The sequence below is a fragment of the Corapipo altera genome, unplaced genomic scaffold (assembly GCF_003945725.1).
Source record: "Corapipo altera isolate COAL_440 unplaced genomic scaffold, ASM394572v1 2b, whole genome shotgun sequence".
Lineage (NCBI taxonomy): Eukaryota > Metazoa > Chordata > Aves > Passeriformes > Pipridae > Corapipo > Corapipo altera.
In genome coordinates this window covers 27,264,288-27,281,857 of record NW_020884874.1, presented here as the reverse complement: position 1 = coordinate 27,281,857, position 17,570 = coordinate 27,264,288, and the positions used below count along the sequence as shown (strand labels likewise).

The window sequence follows — 17,570 nt, the reverse complement described above, 5'->3', positions numbered from 1 at the left end:
TGAAGAAAAATATATAACTAGCTAGTGGAGCTTGTTCCTCCTTCAGACAAATAAGACATGCTGCTACCTCACAGTTTTTTATAAGTACTCTTTCTGAAATAGGTCAGGTATGGACATACATTTAGTTTCACCTGAGTTTAGTGGCATAGCCTGGCTTAAGGGAAAAAAAAACAACAAAGAACAAAAAAAAAAAAAAAAAAAAAAAATCCAACTTACTACTTTTTATAAATTCTGTTGACACCAAAACCAAAATAATGATTCTAATCACTGCATACCTCTAATTCTAAAATTCTAATTAATGGTTCCCTAAAAGACAGCTCACATCCCACCACACACATGAGATTAAATATAAACAAGATGAATGTGTACCTGTTATACTCCTTAATCAATCCTGAAACTTTTGAAGAATGAGTACTCAGATCCCTGGAAAATCTACAAAGATCATTCAACTGACTTTTGATCTCATCTGTAATATGTTCAGACTTTACTAGAGCATCCAATGTTTCCTGTTAAAACAAAAGAAATGAAGAATATTGGTGAGTATGTGTAAAAAAAATACATCTTTTGAATCAAAATTTATCAGAGTTTAAATTCAAACTAATTTATGATCTATGCATATTTACTTTCAAGAGTATTTTAGCAGTCAAACCTAGAGAAGCTTATTTGAAATTACGAGTTTCTAGAGATAAAACTTCTGGACACCTCAACTTTCTTAGCTCAAAATGTTCTCAAAGCACATTTTGAAATATAAATTTCATTTCAATAAATGAGCTATACTCTTGTCAATTAGCTGCATACATATAAAAGTACATATAATTAGGGAACAGCAAATGATATATGTTTATATAAATATAATTGGCCTGTTGACTTGAGTTTAGCATGTTCAATAAAAACTGTTTTGAGCCGTATCCAGAAAGTTAATTTACACCCATAGCTTTTTATCAGCTTCAACTCTTTCACAGATGACTTCATAATGTAAAAGTACAGCTGCTCACAATCCTGCGAGAGTAACTGGGTTACTGCCTGTCATTGCTGCACTGGAAAGACTTTCTTTGGAGACAGCTAAGCCAACAACAACAAAAAAAGCTCTTTTGTTGGCTTTGCTTTCGTCACTTGGAGAGGTGTGATAAGTATTCCAACAAAAACGGTGCTTGTTGATGTCCACAGCATCTCCACTGTAGAATCCTGCCAGCTACTCCAGCATAATGAGCAGTGCAGACTTGGCTCCTTGCCTCACTAGGAACTAAATTCTTCAGACAGCCCTCTTAGACTAACAGCAGAGACTCTGCAGTGCAGGCAGGCCAGAGCATTTGGCATGTACAGATTAGTTTGGCTAAAGTGCCAGTCTGGAAGAAGCATATAATATAAACTTAAGAAACAGATCACATGAAAATGAAGACAGATTTGAATAGGTACTCGGAAGTGGGAAATAAGGATGTCCCCAGATCACGTTTCTGAATATATATATATATATATATATGAAGGTACTTGAAAATATACATAGTAAACAATTTGTAATAATGTATCAGTATAATACTGAATGTACAGGAAAAGTAAAAATTATACACTTGAAAACATATGTAGAATGTTTACAAAATATCTCAATCCACATTACAGAGATAAAAATGCTCACTGAGCAGATTTTTCACTGTAAAATATTAACTCTGCAATAAGTAAATATCCCTTTATGCAAAACAAAAGTAAAAAGAAACATTAGCAAGAGCCTAGCAAGCTGATCAACAGACTTAGTAAGAACAGCAAAAGGGCAAGCACCATGGATTAAGCTCATGTGTCTGCTGTTCACAAGAACTTTGTGCTTGCTTCATATCCCTTTTTCTGAAAAAGTCTGCAAAACTGTGAAATTGATTTTTTAAGATCTATATAGTGTTTTTGAGCCAGTAAAAAGAGATAAAAGACATATTGCTTTTTTGTAGTAACTGAGCTGTCAGGAAGAAAAAGCACAACTATCCATCTTGAAAAAAATGAAGCTACAAGCAGGTGTTGGCTATGAACAACAGAGCTTTAGACCCTAATAACAGCTTGATTATATTAACATTACAGAAATCTGTTTGCATCTACAGATGACAGGGAAGCCCTGTAAAATTAAGTCTAGAGACATTTCAGATGTATTAGGTGTAAAAACTTTTATGTGTTATTGTTAGTCTGAAAAAATATTTTGCTGCAGCAGATTTTCAGGACTCCTTTGACTAACATTACTCATATTATGGATTTTATCTTCTTTGAGCCACTCATACAGCAGCAATCTGTTCAATCATGATTAAAAGAAACTTTTACATTAAACACTGCCAGGTTGTTTCAATGCCACATTAGGTAGAATTTGAATTAAGTAATTATGTAATAGCAATGATGCTTAGAAAAAAACCTTAAACAAACTACTTTTTGCTTATGTTACTTTATGTTAAACTACTTAAAGGATTTTTTGAAAGCATTACAAAAAACATCACAATGGACACCACTTAAACACAGAATGTCACAAATTGCCTAGGGCAGGAATCACCATAATGAAATGCAAACACCTCTTTTTTTTTTTTTGGTAAAGAAAGCATGTCTTAACACTAGTATAGGCTTAAAACTGCCTGGTTTCAATACAATTTTTCCATTTCAAATAACCTACTTCAAAAACTACTAAAAGGCTATTCTGATGACATACAGCCTTAGGCATAACCCACTAACAAACAGGAACAATAACTTGCAGAACAGGGTAAATTTAACTATGCCATTTTTCCATACAGAAATACTGATAACACTGTTGCAGCCACCTAGATTTAATTTTGAATCTGACAATTACCAAAATAATTTGCTGAATTCCAAGTGCAAAATCTGTTGCTCTTATGTTGCACATACCTAAGGTAACAGAGCTTGAGTATAACACAGTAACCGAATGAGCTTGATAATTCTGAGAATTAGGAAATGCATTTTTAATTTGTGGCCTTGGCTTACATGGTAACAGAATCACTGTGAAACAATGGAAATGGAAAGCTGCAGTGCTATTTTATGTTCACAATAGAGCCTATCCCTGGGGTTCAGAAATGGAAGGAGTACTGTCACATTTCCTCTAACTATAAATAAAATTACATAGTAGTGCTGTGCATAGTTATATCTTGAGATGCTGCTGCATTTTCCTCATTAGCCGAAGTTTACAACTGTCTAAATAAAGTGTTGTTACATAGAGCTACAGTACATACATATTATATATACTACTAATAAAAGTAATATCCTTTGAATTTAGTACTTTTCCATTAATGAAATAAAAAAATGCCTGGTGGGTTGATGACAATCCCATGTCTTCCTTTCCTTTTTAAAAACATATATACTTGCATATTTGTACCACTATTTGCTGCAACTTAATGTCAGCTTTGTTACTCCAGTGGATACATACAAGCATTCAAGCAAGCGGTTTCTATAAATCTGTGCAAGGAATTCTGTGAAAGAGGAAGCCACAGAAATAACTTGTTTTGGATACTGCAGAAAAAGATTAATAATCTCAGTTCAAAAAGAAGGTGTTCTGGGGGTTTTTTGAATATGATTTCAGTCAAGCGGTCAGAAAGCAGGCATCACACACCTTTCTCTCTTTACTGAAACTGTTTTACTGCAACACTACCCTGTAAGGAAAATACTCTGTATCTTTCATCAACATCTCTGATTCACTGTAGCTGAGATACATACAAAGAAGCATCTTGCCTGTTGCAAATATATGTATATATTTATATAGTGTGTGTGTGATACATACATGGGGAATTTTTTTGCTAGAAGACAATTAGGAACAGAAACAACCTCTATTTCTCTAAATTCCACTGCATTCCAAAGCAAAGCAATTAGCAAATTTACAGAATAACTTCTTTAAATATTGGATAAGATTTCAATATGCATCGTGTAAAGGATATTTCAAGAGAAGGAAAGTATAAGCTCAACACACTCCAAACAAACTTGAAGTCAGAAATGGCTCCAGTTGCTTACTTGGCTTTTAGGAAATGCTTCACATTTCCTCCATCAAGTGCTATTCCAGCTTGAAACACTGAGCAGCTTGGAAGCGCGGCTCAGAGCCGGTGTGCCAGCTCCTCGGCTTTATCACAGGGGCGAGCCCTGGTTTTAACACCTAAAATCCAGGCAGCGTTTGCTAAGCCTTGTACGGCAGAGGCCAAGGGGGGAATGTCTTCTGCAAACCGTGATCACAGTTTTAAAAAGAGTTTGGATAGCTGGGATTTCATGGAAATATCTCTCACGAGTACATCTTATTACATTTCTACTTGACAGCCCCGCTTGGCGGAAGCTTCCTGCCCACAGTGACCATACATTTACAGCCGAGAAGCTGCTAGGAAAAGAAGCATGCCCTTACTTTCTCCTTGCGCCAGCTCTCCACGACCTCGGCGTCGGTGTGCCGGCTGTCGGCGGGGACCAGCCCCTGGGACCAGGCGGCCAGCTGCCCGCCGAGCCGCTGCACAGCCTCCTCCAGCCGCCCGGCCTGCGCCGCGAACTCCCGCTCCGACAGGGCCATCTGGCTCAGCAGGTCCCGCAGGCCGCCCTGGCTGCGGCGGGCGCTCTCCTCCCACTGCCGCCAGTCCGCCTGCAGCGCCTGCATCTCGGCCGCCAGCAGCTGGCACCCGCCGGCCGTGGTGCCGCGCTTCGCGGCGGGGGCCAGCGTCTCCACTCGGCACAGCCGGCCCGCGCCGGCCTGCCGGGACTCCACCAGCTCCTGCAGGGCGACATTGCCATGGTAACCCGGGGGCCGCCATCGCCACGGCCGCGAACGGGGGCCCGCCCGGGGGACGCGTCCCGTCTCCTCCCGTCCCGTCCCGTCCCGCACGGAGCCGCGACTCTGGGAATCGCCGCCGGGGGCCGGGGGGAATAAAACCCTATAGAGGTGTGCGGGCCTTGCATGGATTAAACGATTCTTAAACTGTCATAAGCTTTGGAGAGAAACAATGCACGTGGTTTAGACGCTGAAAATAACGTTTTAGGCAGAGATTCGGAACATAATGACTTTGTTGTGATCTTTCTGCATAAGAAAGGCTGGTGTGTAGCTGCTAACAGCAGTCTTAAAAACGTAACTGCAGTTTACAGCCTGCCCGTGACCTGTGGTGCGCCAAAACTGATTGCACGTGGGTTTTTTCTGATTTTTTTTTTCCAGAGCTGAATTTGTTCTACAGTGTTTTCTTTCTGTCTCACATATCTCACACAGGGGAATTTTGAGGCCTCTCAGCTTAAGAAACTGGAGAATATAAATACCATCCCAAACACTGCATGCTAGAGTGATGTTATTTCTTCTCTTGTTTGTCTTATGAGCTAGACACTGCTATCTCCTCCCCTTCCCGTTTAAAAGATCAGGAGTTTGACCACAAAGGAAAACTACCCAAGAGTGTACAACAAGTCTGTCATTTGATCTTGGGGATCCTGAATCTTCAAAGAGCATTCAAGTTCACTGGCCTACTCTCTCATGCTTAGGAGCAGAGTAAAATGTTATAAGTATCTGAAAGTAAACACTAGACACAAGCAAAACATGCGGTCTGCTTCAATGCTGCATTCAGGAATATGAAAACTGCTTAGGCACTCAAATACCGAAGAACAGATGCAGGCTACGGAGAATACACACAGAGAGGCAACCCATACATTTCTACTGTATTTGGGGAGGACAATCGTTGTGCTGTTTTACACGTCTCCATTTCATGCAAAACAGAAAAGGTTGTTTCTGACTTTAATTCAGACAATTCTGCTCATGGAGAAAGCATATTTGGGGATGAGGACAGAAGCGTTTTCATTAATCAGCTAAGCAACATTCTTCTGTGATGCCACTAGGCTTCAGCTCTGGTAAATTGTTTCCATGTGTGCTGTGACTAACAAATTTGATTATACTTTTACTCCATCTGTTAATATGGGGAAGGGAGTGAAAAAGAAAGCACAGCTTAGAAAGCTTGCTTTCAGATAACTGAAGATCCCACAAGTGTTTGACTCGGGCTTATTTTAGAGCATAGAGTCTGAATTACAGAAGAAAGCTAACTTATCTTACATTGATTTTGGCCAGCTTCTTCTGTATAGTTGGTGTATCTCCAGATGCATCTGACCAGCGGTGAAGCTCTTCCTTTGCAGAATGCAGCCAGTCTGTGAATTCATGCACAGCATCAAGGTAGAGCAAATGATCCTTCACAATATCTTCCACTTTCCTCATTTTCTCCTATCATTCAGATGAGAAAAAAAAAGACCATTAAAGTACTTAAATACTATGCTGGCTTTAAGTATGCAAGGCTGGTTTGACTCTATAGTGTGCATACTGGATAGAGTACAGCTTGTAGCAGCAGAACACAGCACTACACTGCACAAGGTTTGGGTCAGGTTGGTCTGGACAAGCATTTTCTGCTGGAGCACAGGCCATCTGAAGATGAACACAAAAGTGAATAGTCTAATGTATTGTTTAATAGATATCAATGCTGCAGTTGTGCAACTCCAGCAGGCTTTTTTCCTGATACACTCTGGAGGGAGTCCTGCAGATCGCTCCTGAGTACTCCCAGGAAGCAGCATTGCTACCAGAAACGCAGCTCTTATTTAGAATATTTATAAGCACCGAGTATTTACAAATGCTAAGCAGAGTCATAGAGATGCCTCACAGGAAGACCACAAAGGAGGAGTTCCAGTGGTCAGAAGTGCAAAAGGTTCTTATGGTGATGAGTCCCATTTTGACCATCAGATCAGGGGTGGCAGCTGTCCACAGCTACTTGCCCTGCAGTCCTGGAGGATGCTTTCCTTGACACAGACATACAACTGCTTCCTGGCTCTATCTTAGCTTTTTAATGTAAGCTTAAAGTGTGTCAGTTTACCTTACTATGAAACGGTGAAGGAGTATAGTGGTCTAGATTTGCCTTTGGTCTGACAGACTAGATTTGTCGCTATATTCTTGTGAGATAGCCCTAATGAATATTTATCAGAAGTAACCAAAAGTGAAGTGAGCTAATCAAATAGCTTTTTACTACTGCATGGATACTCTAATCTAGATTGAAGAGTCTTGAAAACAGTTTCGAATTAAACCACCTAAAAGTTAAACTCAGTTATTTTTAACTTTGATTAACTCAACATTCAACAGATGCTTTTAAAAACTAAGTTAGATTAATACGTCCTACTGTTCCCTCTGAAAATAATTATCATAATTTCTCAAAATCTATCGGATCAACTAGACAATGGATGGTTACTAGCTAAACAAAGATGATCTAAAGTAAATCCTCAAAGCTTTTATATCTTAATGCATTTTGTGGAACAACAGGGTAAGAAAATGTCCACATACACCCGACTGCAAACAAAATAGCCTTTCTAGGGAAGTAAAAGAGCCTCAGTAAAGAAAGCCATGCATCTCTGTTCACATTGCTCACACCAAAATGTAGCACCAGTAGAAAGGGAGAATGGAGGCAAATTGTTTCGCTGTCCTCATCTGGTTGGCTGAAGGTCTCAGTTAGCTCATAGGTTTTTCCTTAGAAACCAAACAGAATACATGTATAGCATGTGCAGTGCTTAGTGACTTGAAACACCACAAAATATGGGCATTTATCTTTTTGACAATAGGATTTCTCTTTCTGACAATATGTCAGGGAAGCATTTTATTCTGTCTCTCAGGAAGGCATTTCATTCTTCCCCTTCTAGGTAAAAAAAAAAAAAAAGTGCTAGGAATGAATGAAAAAGAGTTAGAGGAAAATAAATCTTTAAGAATATCAGAAATACTGCTGTATTTATGAAACTAGGAATAAAATATATAGCCTTCACTTTTCAAAAATAATAACCATAGAAATTTAAATTCCCAATACAGTTTTTGCATTCCATTGAATTTTACTAAACTGTATCCAATTTTTTACTAGACTTAACCATAATAGAGGCAAGATGATTCAAACACAGTCAATCTTTTAGTTACTAAAAAATTACAAAAATCAAATTTTTAGCTATATATACATTTTATTTATTTGAAATGGAGATCTTTATCTTACCTTGGCCACAGTTGAGATGTCATTAAACTGTGTTTTTAGCTCTTCCTGAGCTGCATCTCCAAAAGAATCATCCCCTGTTTTTTCATATAGTTCCACAGCTTTGTCAATGAGTTGCTGTAAATCATCGGAGTGATCCTCTATCTCAGAAACAATAGCCTGGAAGTGGTCCAGCTGAGCAAACTTCTCCTTCAGACCAATCTGTGGTTCTAAAGGCTGTTCCACTTTGCGATCCAATTTCTCTAACCACTGTTCTAGCTGGTTCTTCCTTTCCAGATAGTCATTCCACTGGCTAATAACAGAATCTAGGCAGCTTATATTAAAAAAAACATACAAAGTGCAGATGAGAACTTCTGAACATTTGGAAAAAAAAGAGTATGCTTATACCTTGTTACACAGTCTGTAGCCATGCATAATATTTAGAATATGTTTTTTTCTGCATCTTGCTTTAGTTTTCTATAATAATTGACATCCTAGTTATTCTAGAATTCCTGTGGGTTTTGGGCTACTAGGTACAACCTAATGCAAGTGCTTCCCTATTTCAGGTTACATGAGTGATCTGTCTGTCTCAGACTAATTAAAAGCACATTTCAGTGTCTGTACAGCAAAGTAAAATACTGAGCATTACTGGAGTTCTTTATGATCAGAGTAATAAAATATCCAGCAGCCTATGAAATTATTTTCAATTAGGAGATAATCAGCCAAGTTTTGAAAGAACAAATCAATTATCTATAGTACCATTTAAAATTTATAACAAATTCTCGTGTCATATATTGCTCCTCCTACTAGATCACGGTATTTCTCTGGGATCTGTGCTGAGGAATGTAATTCTCATTCCACTGGACTCAGTGATAGCCAAGCGCGTGGTAAGGATTTCACTCAAAATGCAAGGATCTAACTTAATCTAAACAGTATTTTATGACAAAAATTGGCTGAAATTTGAGTGACATATTGAAGACAGCCCATTATAATTTTCTACATGCGATTCGGTTACAATTTTGGAGTAACTAAGAAAGTGGCACCACTTTCAATTGCAAAAATCCAATTTATCCATACCATGGCTCCCACCATTGATATTTAGGACCCAGATATCCTAGCACTCAGATTATCTAAAATACAGATTTGTGACCTTTCTGATTTTTTAGTTTTCATTAGAGAACTAAGGAAGCAGGATCATGCAGAAGCTCACCAAGAGCCATTTCTATCCGGTAATGCCTGGGATGATAGAACAGAGGGTGCTTGTAAAACCTACAAATGACAGCAACAAGGAAGCAGCTGCAACTAGTTTGGATGACAGGATTTAAATGTCAGATGTTCTTAAAAGAAATTTTTAAAAGATAGAATTTTATGGTGAAAATAATGCTTACTTAGGAAGGAGAAATCAGATAGATCTACAAATACAAAAGTGGGGGTAACTGCCTAGGTTTAGTACTGTGAAAAAGGATTTGAAGATAGAGGATAAAGTAAACAAAATTCAGCAAAATTATACTATTGAGAAGAAAGGAAAATCTCATTCTGGAGAGGATTAGGAAGGGAATGGAAAGTACTGATACACTATGCAGAATTAGTAAGGTCTCAAATACAGTAAGAGGGCAGCCCACTTTCAGTTATTATATTTTAAGAAAAGTGTAGACAAACTAGTGATAGTCTTCAGTCTAGTGAATAAGAAACAAGGATGAAAGAGGTCCAGAAAGTATTAGTGCAGAGAAACATCACTCTGTCTAGAACAGAGAAGACAGAGGCCTTCAGATATATAAAACAGTCTCATATAGACAGTAAGAAAAACTTCCCATTTACACTGAGGTTAAAACAAGATGAAATCAACTTAATATGCAAGAAAGATTATTTGTAGTTGATATTAGGATTTTGTTTTTTTAGTTAAAAAAACGTAATGAAAAACAGAATTGAGAAACCTTCCTAGAGTTTTGTATGGAAGAGGTAGGCAAATACCGGTCACAGGTTCTTGGTCCTGCCCAAGTACAGGCTCAATAACTCAGAAAGCCCTTTCCGGATTTTTCTCTGTATGCATTTGTGTGATTTCTATTCATTTTTAAATTACTATCAAGTACCATCTCATAAGAAATTTGATTCATCTGATAGGGTCAACTCATCTTTTTTTTTTTTAAAAAAGGATGTATTTTTCCCAGGCAATTTTGATTCTCTCTGACAATGTAAATTTCCCCTCACGTACCAGTAATGAATGAATGTACTTCTACATGCAGTGAGGTCACTCTCTGTGAGCAAAGATGGCAGCAAACCTGTGTTTTCCAAGTAGTCTTATCTTACCTTTGCCAGTTCACTGAGGTACTGATGATGTCATTCCATACATCCTTCAATGTCTCTAGCTCGGTTTGTATCACTTTTTGTCCTTCTTCATTGCTGCTTTTAAGTGCTTGTTCTCCTTTTCCAATGGCCATGTTCAGCTTAACTTCACCATCACCTTTGAGTAAGAGGATCTCCTGTGAGGCAAAATGAGTCAGAATATCAAATGTAACCTGATGAGAAATGAAAGCTGTCATTCTTTAAACAGTGGACACCCTCTTCTCTGAAGTCACTTATCCTTGATAATCATACCAGTATGAATTTCTAGGCACCTCTTTTTGTAAGTGCCTGTACCTTACCATGTGCAGGTGACCCAGTAGATTTTCCCGCAGCTATACAGTTTTTTTACTGCATTGGTCATCCTAAAATATTGTTCACCTTGCAGTAGATAATGAGGAGGTCAAACACAGCACAAGAAGACAGAATCACGCAGCTAGAAGAAATCTCAAGAAAGATCATGGCAGGATCTTCTACCTTGATGATCTTCCTAATACATGTTTATTTAACCTCTTCCTGAAGACCTCCTGTGATGGACATACCACAGACTCTCTTTGTCAATTATTCCAAGGCTTGTCCTCTATTAGAAAGCTTTTTGGGACCTGAATATACATTTTCATAGTTCGTTATTCCTTACGAAATGTAATACTTGGCACCTATCTCCAATAAACTTCATCTTGTTTTTCATACTTCCCATCCCAATTTATCAAGATCACCTTAAATTCTTCTCTTCATAACTATAAAAGAATAAAATATAAAAATATACCTTTTCCACTGATATGGCTCACGCCTAATATTAATCTTGACATGTAATCTCTAGTTTGATCCTTATTTACCTGAATTTGTGTCAGTCGTCTCTCCAGTGTGGCTTTGCTACCAAAAGTGCTCTGTGATGATGCCAGTTTATCTTGAACCTCTTTCACCCATGACCACATACTCTCTGATGCCTCCTCCAGAGTGAGATGCTCTTGGAGTGCAAGCTGACATATTCGCAGCTTCTCCTTGACACTTTTGACCATGTTTTGATAATTGGTGAGATGCTGAGAAGCCAGACGCACTTCCCTCCCTGCACCATGGCCTTCTTCATTTAAAGTCTGTGCCATTTGGGATAACTGATCAAAAGATTCCCTGAAAAAAAATAATGAGAGTGGAAATCAGTTTCAGAAAGCATAAATTATTATAGAAACTATCAGAAATTATTGGTTGCTGTTATAATCACCTACTTCACCAGCGATAGAGTTAAAAATGAAAAGAAAAAATAATCTAGGAGGGATTGAAAGCAAATATAAGCAATGTTTATTGATTAATATCTTTTTTTCTGTGCAGTGCCATTTATGCAGATTTTGTAGCTCAGAATGATCATGTTGAAATCTTTGTGTTACACATTTAAATTAAAAGATAACTTAATTTTCTTTTCAGCTGTCAAACTTTCCAGTTCTACATGAACTGCTACCTTTTTGCACCTGCTAAAGCTTCTAAGAAGTTTATAGTCTTTGACAGGTAGGAAGGCATGATGGAAAGGTCAGGCCATTTTTCCAGGATTAGACACTGACTCTGGAGTTCAGTAAAAGGGTTAGTAAAAGGGATTAAAACTGGGTTTATACAGCCTCAGCTCATCTCAATCTAGTTGATCACCCTTCCTGATATCTGATGATTACAGGGAATTTGCCTCGGACCAAAACGTCTTGCATCAGTCTCAAGAGGATAGGGAGTGACGGGGTGTTTGTTTTTAGCATGCTGTGAGGCTTGAACAACTGACTACTATTTCTGTTCTATCTTCAACAACCTGATAATAAAAAAAGCATTTGAAAAAACCACTGTGTACTCAAAACAGCGATTACTTCATCATCTATTGGCTAATTCTGAATTTTAGAAAGATTCTACAGCCAATGTGGATACTATTTGAGCTTTTATAAAGCCAGTTGAGTGTTGCAGGACAGAAGGAAAGAGAATTTTTAAATGGATATAATGATAAATGTAATTTTCACTATTGCTTGTAAAAGCAATATTTTCAAGATTTATTTTTTAAAATTATATTTTTCAGTTTCCATTTATTAATGAAGTATGATAAGCTTTTCTTAGTAAGAAATGTATCAACACCAAATATTGGAGTTCGTTGAAATTCCTTAAAACTGGAAGTATCTGGATTCACCCTCTATTCACAAACAGTTCGGTTTTACTGTTGCTTTAGCAGAGGAAAAAGTGAGAGTATTTTAGAAAATGTACTTTCAATATACCTTGAATTCAGCAGCTCTTCCAGGAATTTTTCCACTTTTTGCACCTCCTTTTTCTTCTCAGAAATAAGCTGCTTGCTTTCTCCTAATGCTTCTGTGCTTATTCTTTCTTCCATGTCATGCATCCACAGGCCAAGTTTCTTGTACTGATCTTCAAAGCTATGGAACAGATACATACTCCCTTAAAAATACTTCTCAAATGCCGTAAAATTAGTAAGAAGTTAATATCCACAAGACTGGGTATCCATTTCATAAGTTGAGAATAAGAGTCGTACACAAAACATAATTCTGCAGTGACTACTAATCTAAAAATATTCAGCAACTCTCTAAAAATGTTCAGCAAAATCATGGGAACTACAGGCAGAACAGAAGCCTCCAAGATTTAAAGTGGCAGTGCTTTTACTTATTACCAGATTCAATAAAACCAGACGAAAAGAAAGCTTTTTCCAAAATCTTATAATGATTCAGTCTAAGAATGAAAAATGGGTAAAAGTGGGCTTTTTGTCAGCACTGACACTTAGAACAGCTGAAGCATTGTGTTTTCAATTTCTCTAACAGAAGAGAGCTGGAATCTTGAGTGCTCGAAACCCAGCAAAACAAGTCCTGGCTGTAAGTTTGAAAACATTTTCCTTTAATGAAGGCACACAATCTCATCCTGCTGTTTCACCCATTACCGCTACACTGTTTTCAATTAGCAAGAGTTTTGAATCTAGCTAGATCTGAAAATATTTTAACTCCCATAACTCCAGCCCTAAGCAGTAATTTAAGAGTGTTTTCTTATTAGCTCCTTAGTAATTATGTCCATCTGGAATGGGATAGAACAGGCACGTGCTGTATAATAAGCAAACTATCTTCAAACTCCAATGCAGAAACTGAACACTTATCACACCTTTTCCTTCCAGGAAATGGCATTTAAATTACTGAAATCCCAATGGCTGATTTGGGGTTGCATAAGCTACAGAGAACTTCTGCATATATGACCCTGACCGTCCACTCTTTAACCAAATCGATACCCTTGGAGCAAGACCTCTTGCTTCGTTTTCATCAGAGAACTTCAATTTCTCTTAAACATTTCCAAAGAAAAAAGCAAACAGGACTAGAGCAACTGGAAGTAATTTCATATATTGCCCCACAGTTCTGCAGCCAGACAATTTCATGCACTCCATTTGTGACTACTGGTATTACTTACTTTTCCAGGTGTGAGGCACAAGCTTCCAGGGCCTTCTTGTCATTCAGACACTGGTTGAGAAATTCCTGGAAGTTCTGCTTAGACTTTGCTATTTGCTCCTGAATATGGCTCACAACTGGTTTGGGTAAACAACCATACAAATTTTCTCCCTCCTTGCAGGCAGCATCTAATTTGTTCTGTCCCTCACTAACAGAATCCAGCACACCCTGTATAATGAAAGAATTTAGTTTAAACATGCAAGATCTGATAACTAAAGATAAGCAATATTTCTATGAAAAGTGGTCCGATTTCCCCAACAAGATGAGAACCATGTCTAGCTATGTAAACAATTCTAAGCAGATAGTTCATATAAAATTTTAATAAGTGGTGCTACAATTCACAGCACTCAATTTTCCTATTTGATCCCAAGGTAGTCATGGTTTTCTCTGGATAGTTTAATCATGTCCTGAAGACATTACACATTTCAAGAATTAGGGCTGTTTACAGTAGGTGTCTGCTATTTATGTTCTGTCTCACCAAAAGTATATACATATAAGCTTTGACATATCAGTGTTAATCTGAAGTGTTGATTAAGTAATAGTGTAAAGAAAAATTGAAAAAGGAAGAGAAAGAAGGTAAAAAAGGAAAAAATATTAAAAATCAGAAAAAAGAATGGTTTAGTTACATATAAACCTTCCAGAAATTAAATTCTGATCCCTCAGAAGTGTGAACACAGTTTTCACTGTATTCCTTCTACCGTACACACTGCTGCCTTGAACAATCCTTATATTAAATTTTTAAAAACAAAACCAATAAATATGTTAGTGTCTACAAATTATTTTAGAGATATAATTGGTTACCTATATTAAATTGCTAATTACTGTTTGTTTTTTTTTAATTTGTTCACTATACCTGCAAGTCGTGTAGCTTTGCCTCTATGGTTTTGCTGTCCCCAGACCTGTCAGATGATTCTTTCACTGCAGCCTTCACACCAGAAAACCATTCCTGGAATTCTTGCACAGAATCTTATTTAATAAAAAGTATAGAGAAGAGAATATTTTTGTGAGACACAGCATTATCCACAATACTATACAGCTGTTTTAAGCAACTCTTTTATCCTTCAGGAACAGTGTGTAAAAGCTAACAAGATAAATCTCGTTGTCTTCAATAACTAGAGGGAGTGAGATTAATTTCACAAAAAGGTAGATGTTTCCACTGTAAATATCCAAATTTGAATAGTCACACTAGGCTGCCCTTTGCAGTCAACAGGAAAAGATGGGCCTTTTCAGATTATGATATGTCCCAATTTTATGCTAGATATAATCTAGATTAATATCTTAATAATATATTAATAAGTAAGATTAAAAATTACTTATTTTTCTCCACTGACTATCCAATGAGCCCAGAAAATACTTCATATGGGTACTTTTACACTATAAACACCTCCATTTGGTTATATCTCTTTATGACAAACACACAAAGTGTACTTGTACAAAAGAAGTGAAGACTAAGAGTGAGGAAAGGCGCCCTTTCATGCATATTACATGGTTACATTGTTACATGCCTACTACATTATATATGCAATGGTTAAAGTTCAATTCTGTTTATGTCAAATGCTTTGTTTCACAGCCATTATCAGATGAACATTTAGTAACAAGACTTTTGAAAGGCTCCATACAACAAATAAAGTTGACATTGCAAGGGAAATCACTGGAGACTCTGGCAGACACCAGAATGATTCATGGCTGTGGGCTAACAAGCCTGAAGACTCACAGAGAAAATGTTTTTCCAAGGACTCTTGCAGTCTGGCCTGTGTTCTGGAACAGAGCAGATTCACATCTTCAAACTTCTTTATCAATAAAGTGACAGTGCCACCAAGAGTTTCCAGCTCTACAGAATGGTATTTGCGACACAGGCTGTTGAGTTTCTCACGCATTGAGTCAATGCTGCTTTGCTGAAGCTGAAGGTCTTTTTGTGTTTCCTGAAAATAAAGTTATAACATAAGTACAGTACTTGTAAAGAAACAAAAGAACCCTCTTTTTCTCAAGCATTCTTCTCCTCCCATATGTTCTTTCCTCCAAGTCCCAGACACAATGATGGATCACCTTTCCTGAATTTTCCAAGTGAGATGAATCCTTGAAATTAAACAGCCACCACAGAAATGCGAAAAATGTTGTTTCTCATGATTTATTACTCTATTAGACATAAATAAATTTCAAGGCATACTGAATAGCAATAGCTATTTTGAGCAAAGTCTGAAAGTACATGTGATATGCAATATGACACTAATATTTGGTGGGATTTCTGAATGATAGGGACTTTATATCTGACTTAAAAGGAACATTTGTCTGAAAATTAAATGTGAATTGGCTACTCTATCAACAATAACATGTTCTCACTCAGAAAAATCTCTGTATGATTTGTCATGTTATGATGTGCATAACTGTATGCAATCAAGAAAGCCTAGGTTGCAGACAAAAAAATTGCTATATATGAGGACTAAGGAGGACGTCTGATGTAGAAGTTTGTGTTAAAATTGAGTTTGATTTAGTGTCTTTTAATGTGATGAGTTGTAAGTTCATAACTTATATTGCAAGGGAGTCAATGGACTTGCAAATATCCTGGAGTAACAACTAAGAAGTTCAACGTAACAAAACCACTTCTTGTCACAATGAAGTCCATATTATTCATTACAATCTTCTAAAAGATTTGTATAAAGTTGATAAATCAGAACTTTTGTTCATTGGTGGAACTACCTAAAAACTAGCGCTGTATTATTTGCTAATATTCTAGAAGCTGTGCAGAAGATATGTATTTTTTTAATAAATTAAAATTAAAGTATAATGCTTAACAAAAGTTCTGATCAAAAAACCCAAAGATCACGACATAAGAAAAAGCATATTAATTTTCTTCAGCACCAACCTTTACTTTGTTTAGAACTTCAGGATCCAGTTTACGTGCACAGCTTAACAGCATCTCTTCCACTTGTGTTAACCAGTCTGTCATCTGACCAATCAACTTCTGTAACTCCATCTTCTGAGTACTGAAATCTTTCAGTGTCTCTTTTGCTGTCTCTGACATTTCTTTGGCATGTTCCAACTTCTGCCTCAAATCTGATTCTATAAACTAAAAACAAAATGTTAGGTATTAAAGCATTTAATAAAAAAACTTTTATTATGGTAAATGCTTATTGGCAAAATGGAAGGTAGGAAAGTGGCACACTGATAATTTTTCTCTTTTTACAGCTGTAACTCGAGATACTTACATAAATAAAAAATGTCAGCCATTTAGGATTCAGTCTTAGATATACAGTAATCCAAAGAAGGGATACTGACTATAAAAAGCCTTGAAGTTGAAGTTATTATTCCGTTCTGAAAAATTAAACAGTTGATCTTTTTCCTTTACTAATTTATATACATATGTACAGAACATGATGCAAATTCAACTAGCTCTATAAAAAAAAAGATCAACTGGTGAATTTTAAGAGCAGAGAGGCCTAAAGTATCTCAGTGTAAGGCAGGTGAAAACTGAAGACAGTACAAAGATATGTTAGACTATTGCCCATTAACCTTTTCAAAGAAAGCAATATGTGAAATTATAGTTAGATGTTAGCTGTGCACATATTACTAATAAAAGTAAATCAAATCAGCCATAAAAAGATACTATACATAAATCAGAATCACAGAATCATTAGGGGTGGAAGGGACCTCTGAAGATCATTTAATCCAACCCCCCTTGCCAAGGCAGGGTTACCTAGAGGAGGTGACACAGGGACTTCTTCCATGTGGATTTTGAACGTCTCCAGAGAGGGAGACTCCACGACCTCCCTGGCCAGTCTGTTCCAGTGCTCTGCCATCCTCAGTGTAAATA

The 17,570-nt window shown here is 37.2% G+C and overlaps 1 protein-coding gene across 22 annotated transcripts in view; it reads right to left on the bottom strand.

Annotated features, from left to right (window-relative positions):
• Window positions 1-17,570, bottom strand: part of SYNE1 (spectrin repeat containing nuclear envelope protein 1) — a 296,931-nt gene that overhangs the window by 158,014 nt on the left and 121,347 nt on the right. For all 22 annotated transcript variants that reach the window (XM_027634233.1, XM_027634232.1, XM_027634231.1 and 19 more), the window contains 11 exons: window positions 16,623-16,826; window positions 15,474-15,681; window positions 14,613-14,725; window positions 13,722-13,927; window positions 12,536-12,691; window positions 11,135-11,426; window positions 10,266-10,438; window positions 7,983-8,292; window positions 6,026-6,190; window positions 4,358-4,714; window positions 370-506 (listed from right to left, as the gene is read on the bottom strand). In XM_027634233.1, the coding sequence (XP_027490034.1) occupies window positions 370-506; window positions 4,358-4,714; window positions 6,026-6,190; window positions 7,983-8,292; window positions 10,266-10,438; window positions 11,135-11,426; window positions 12,536-12,691; window positions 13,722-13,927; window positions 14,613-14,725; window positions 15,474-15,681; window positions 16,623-16,826 (2,321 nt within the window). The remainder of the gene's footprint in view (window positions 1-369; window positions 507-4,357; window positions 4,715-6,025; window positions 6,191-7,982; window positions 8,293-10,265; window positions 10,439-11,134; window positions 11,427-12,535; window positions 12,692-13,721; window positions 13,928-14,612; window positions 14,726-15,473; window positions 15,682-16,622; window positions 16,827-17,570) is intronic.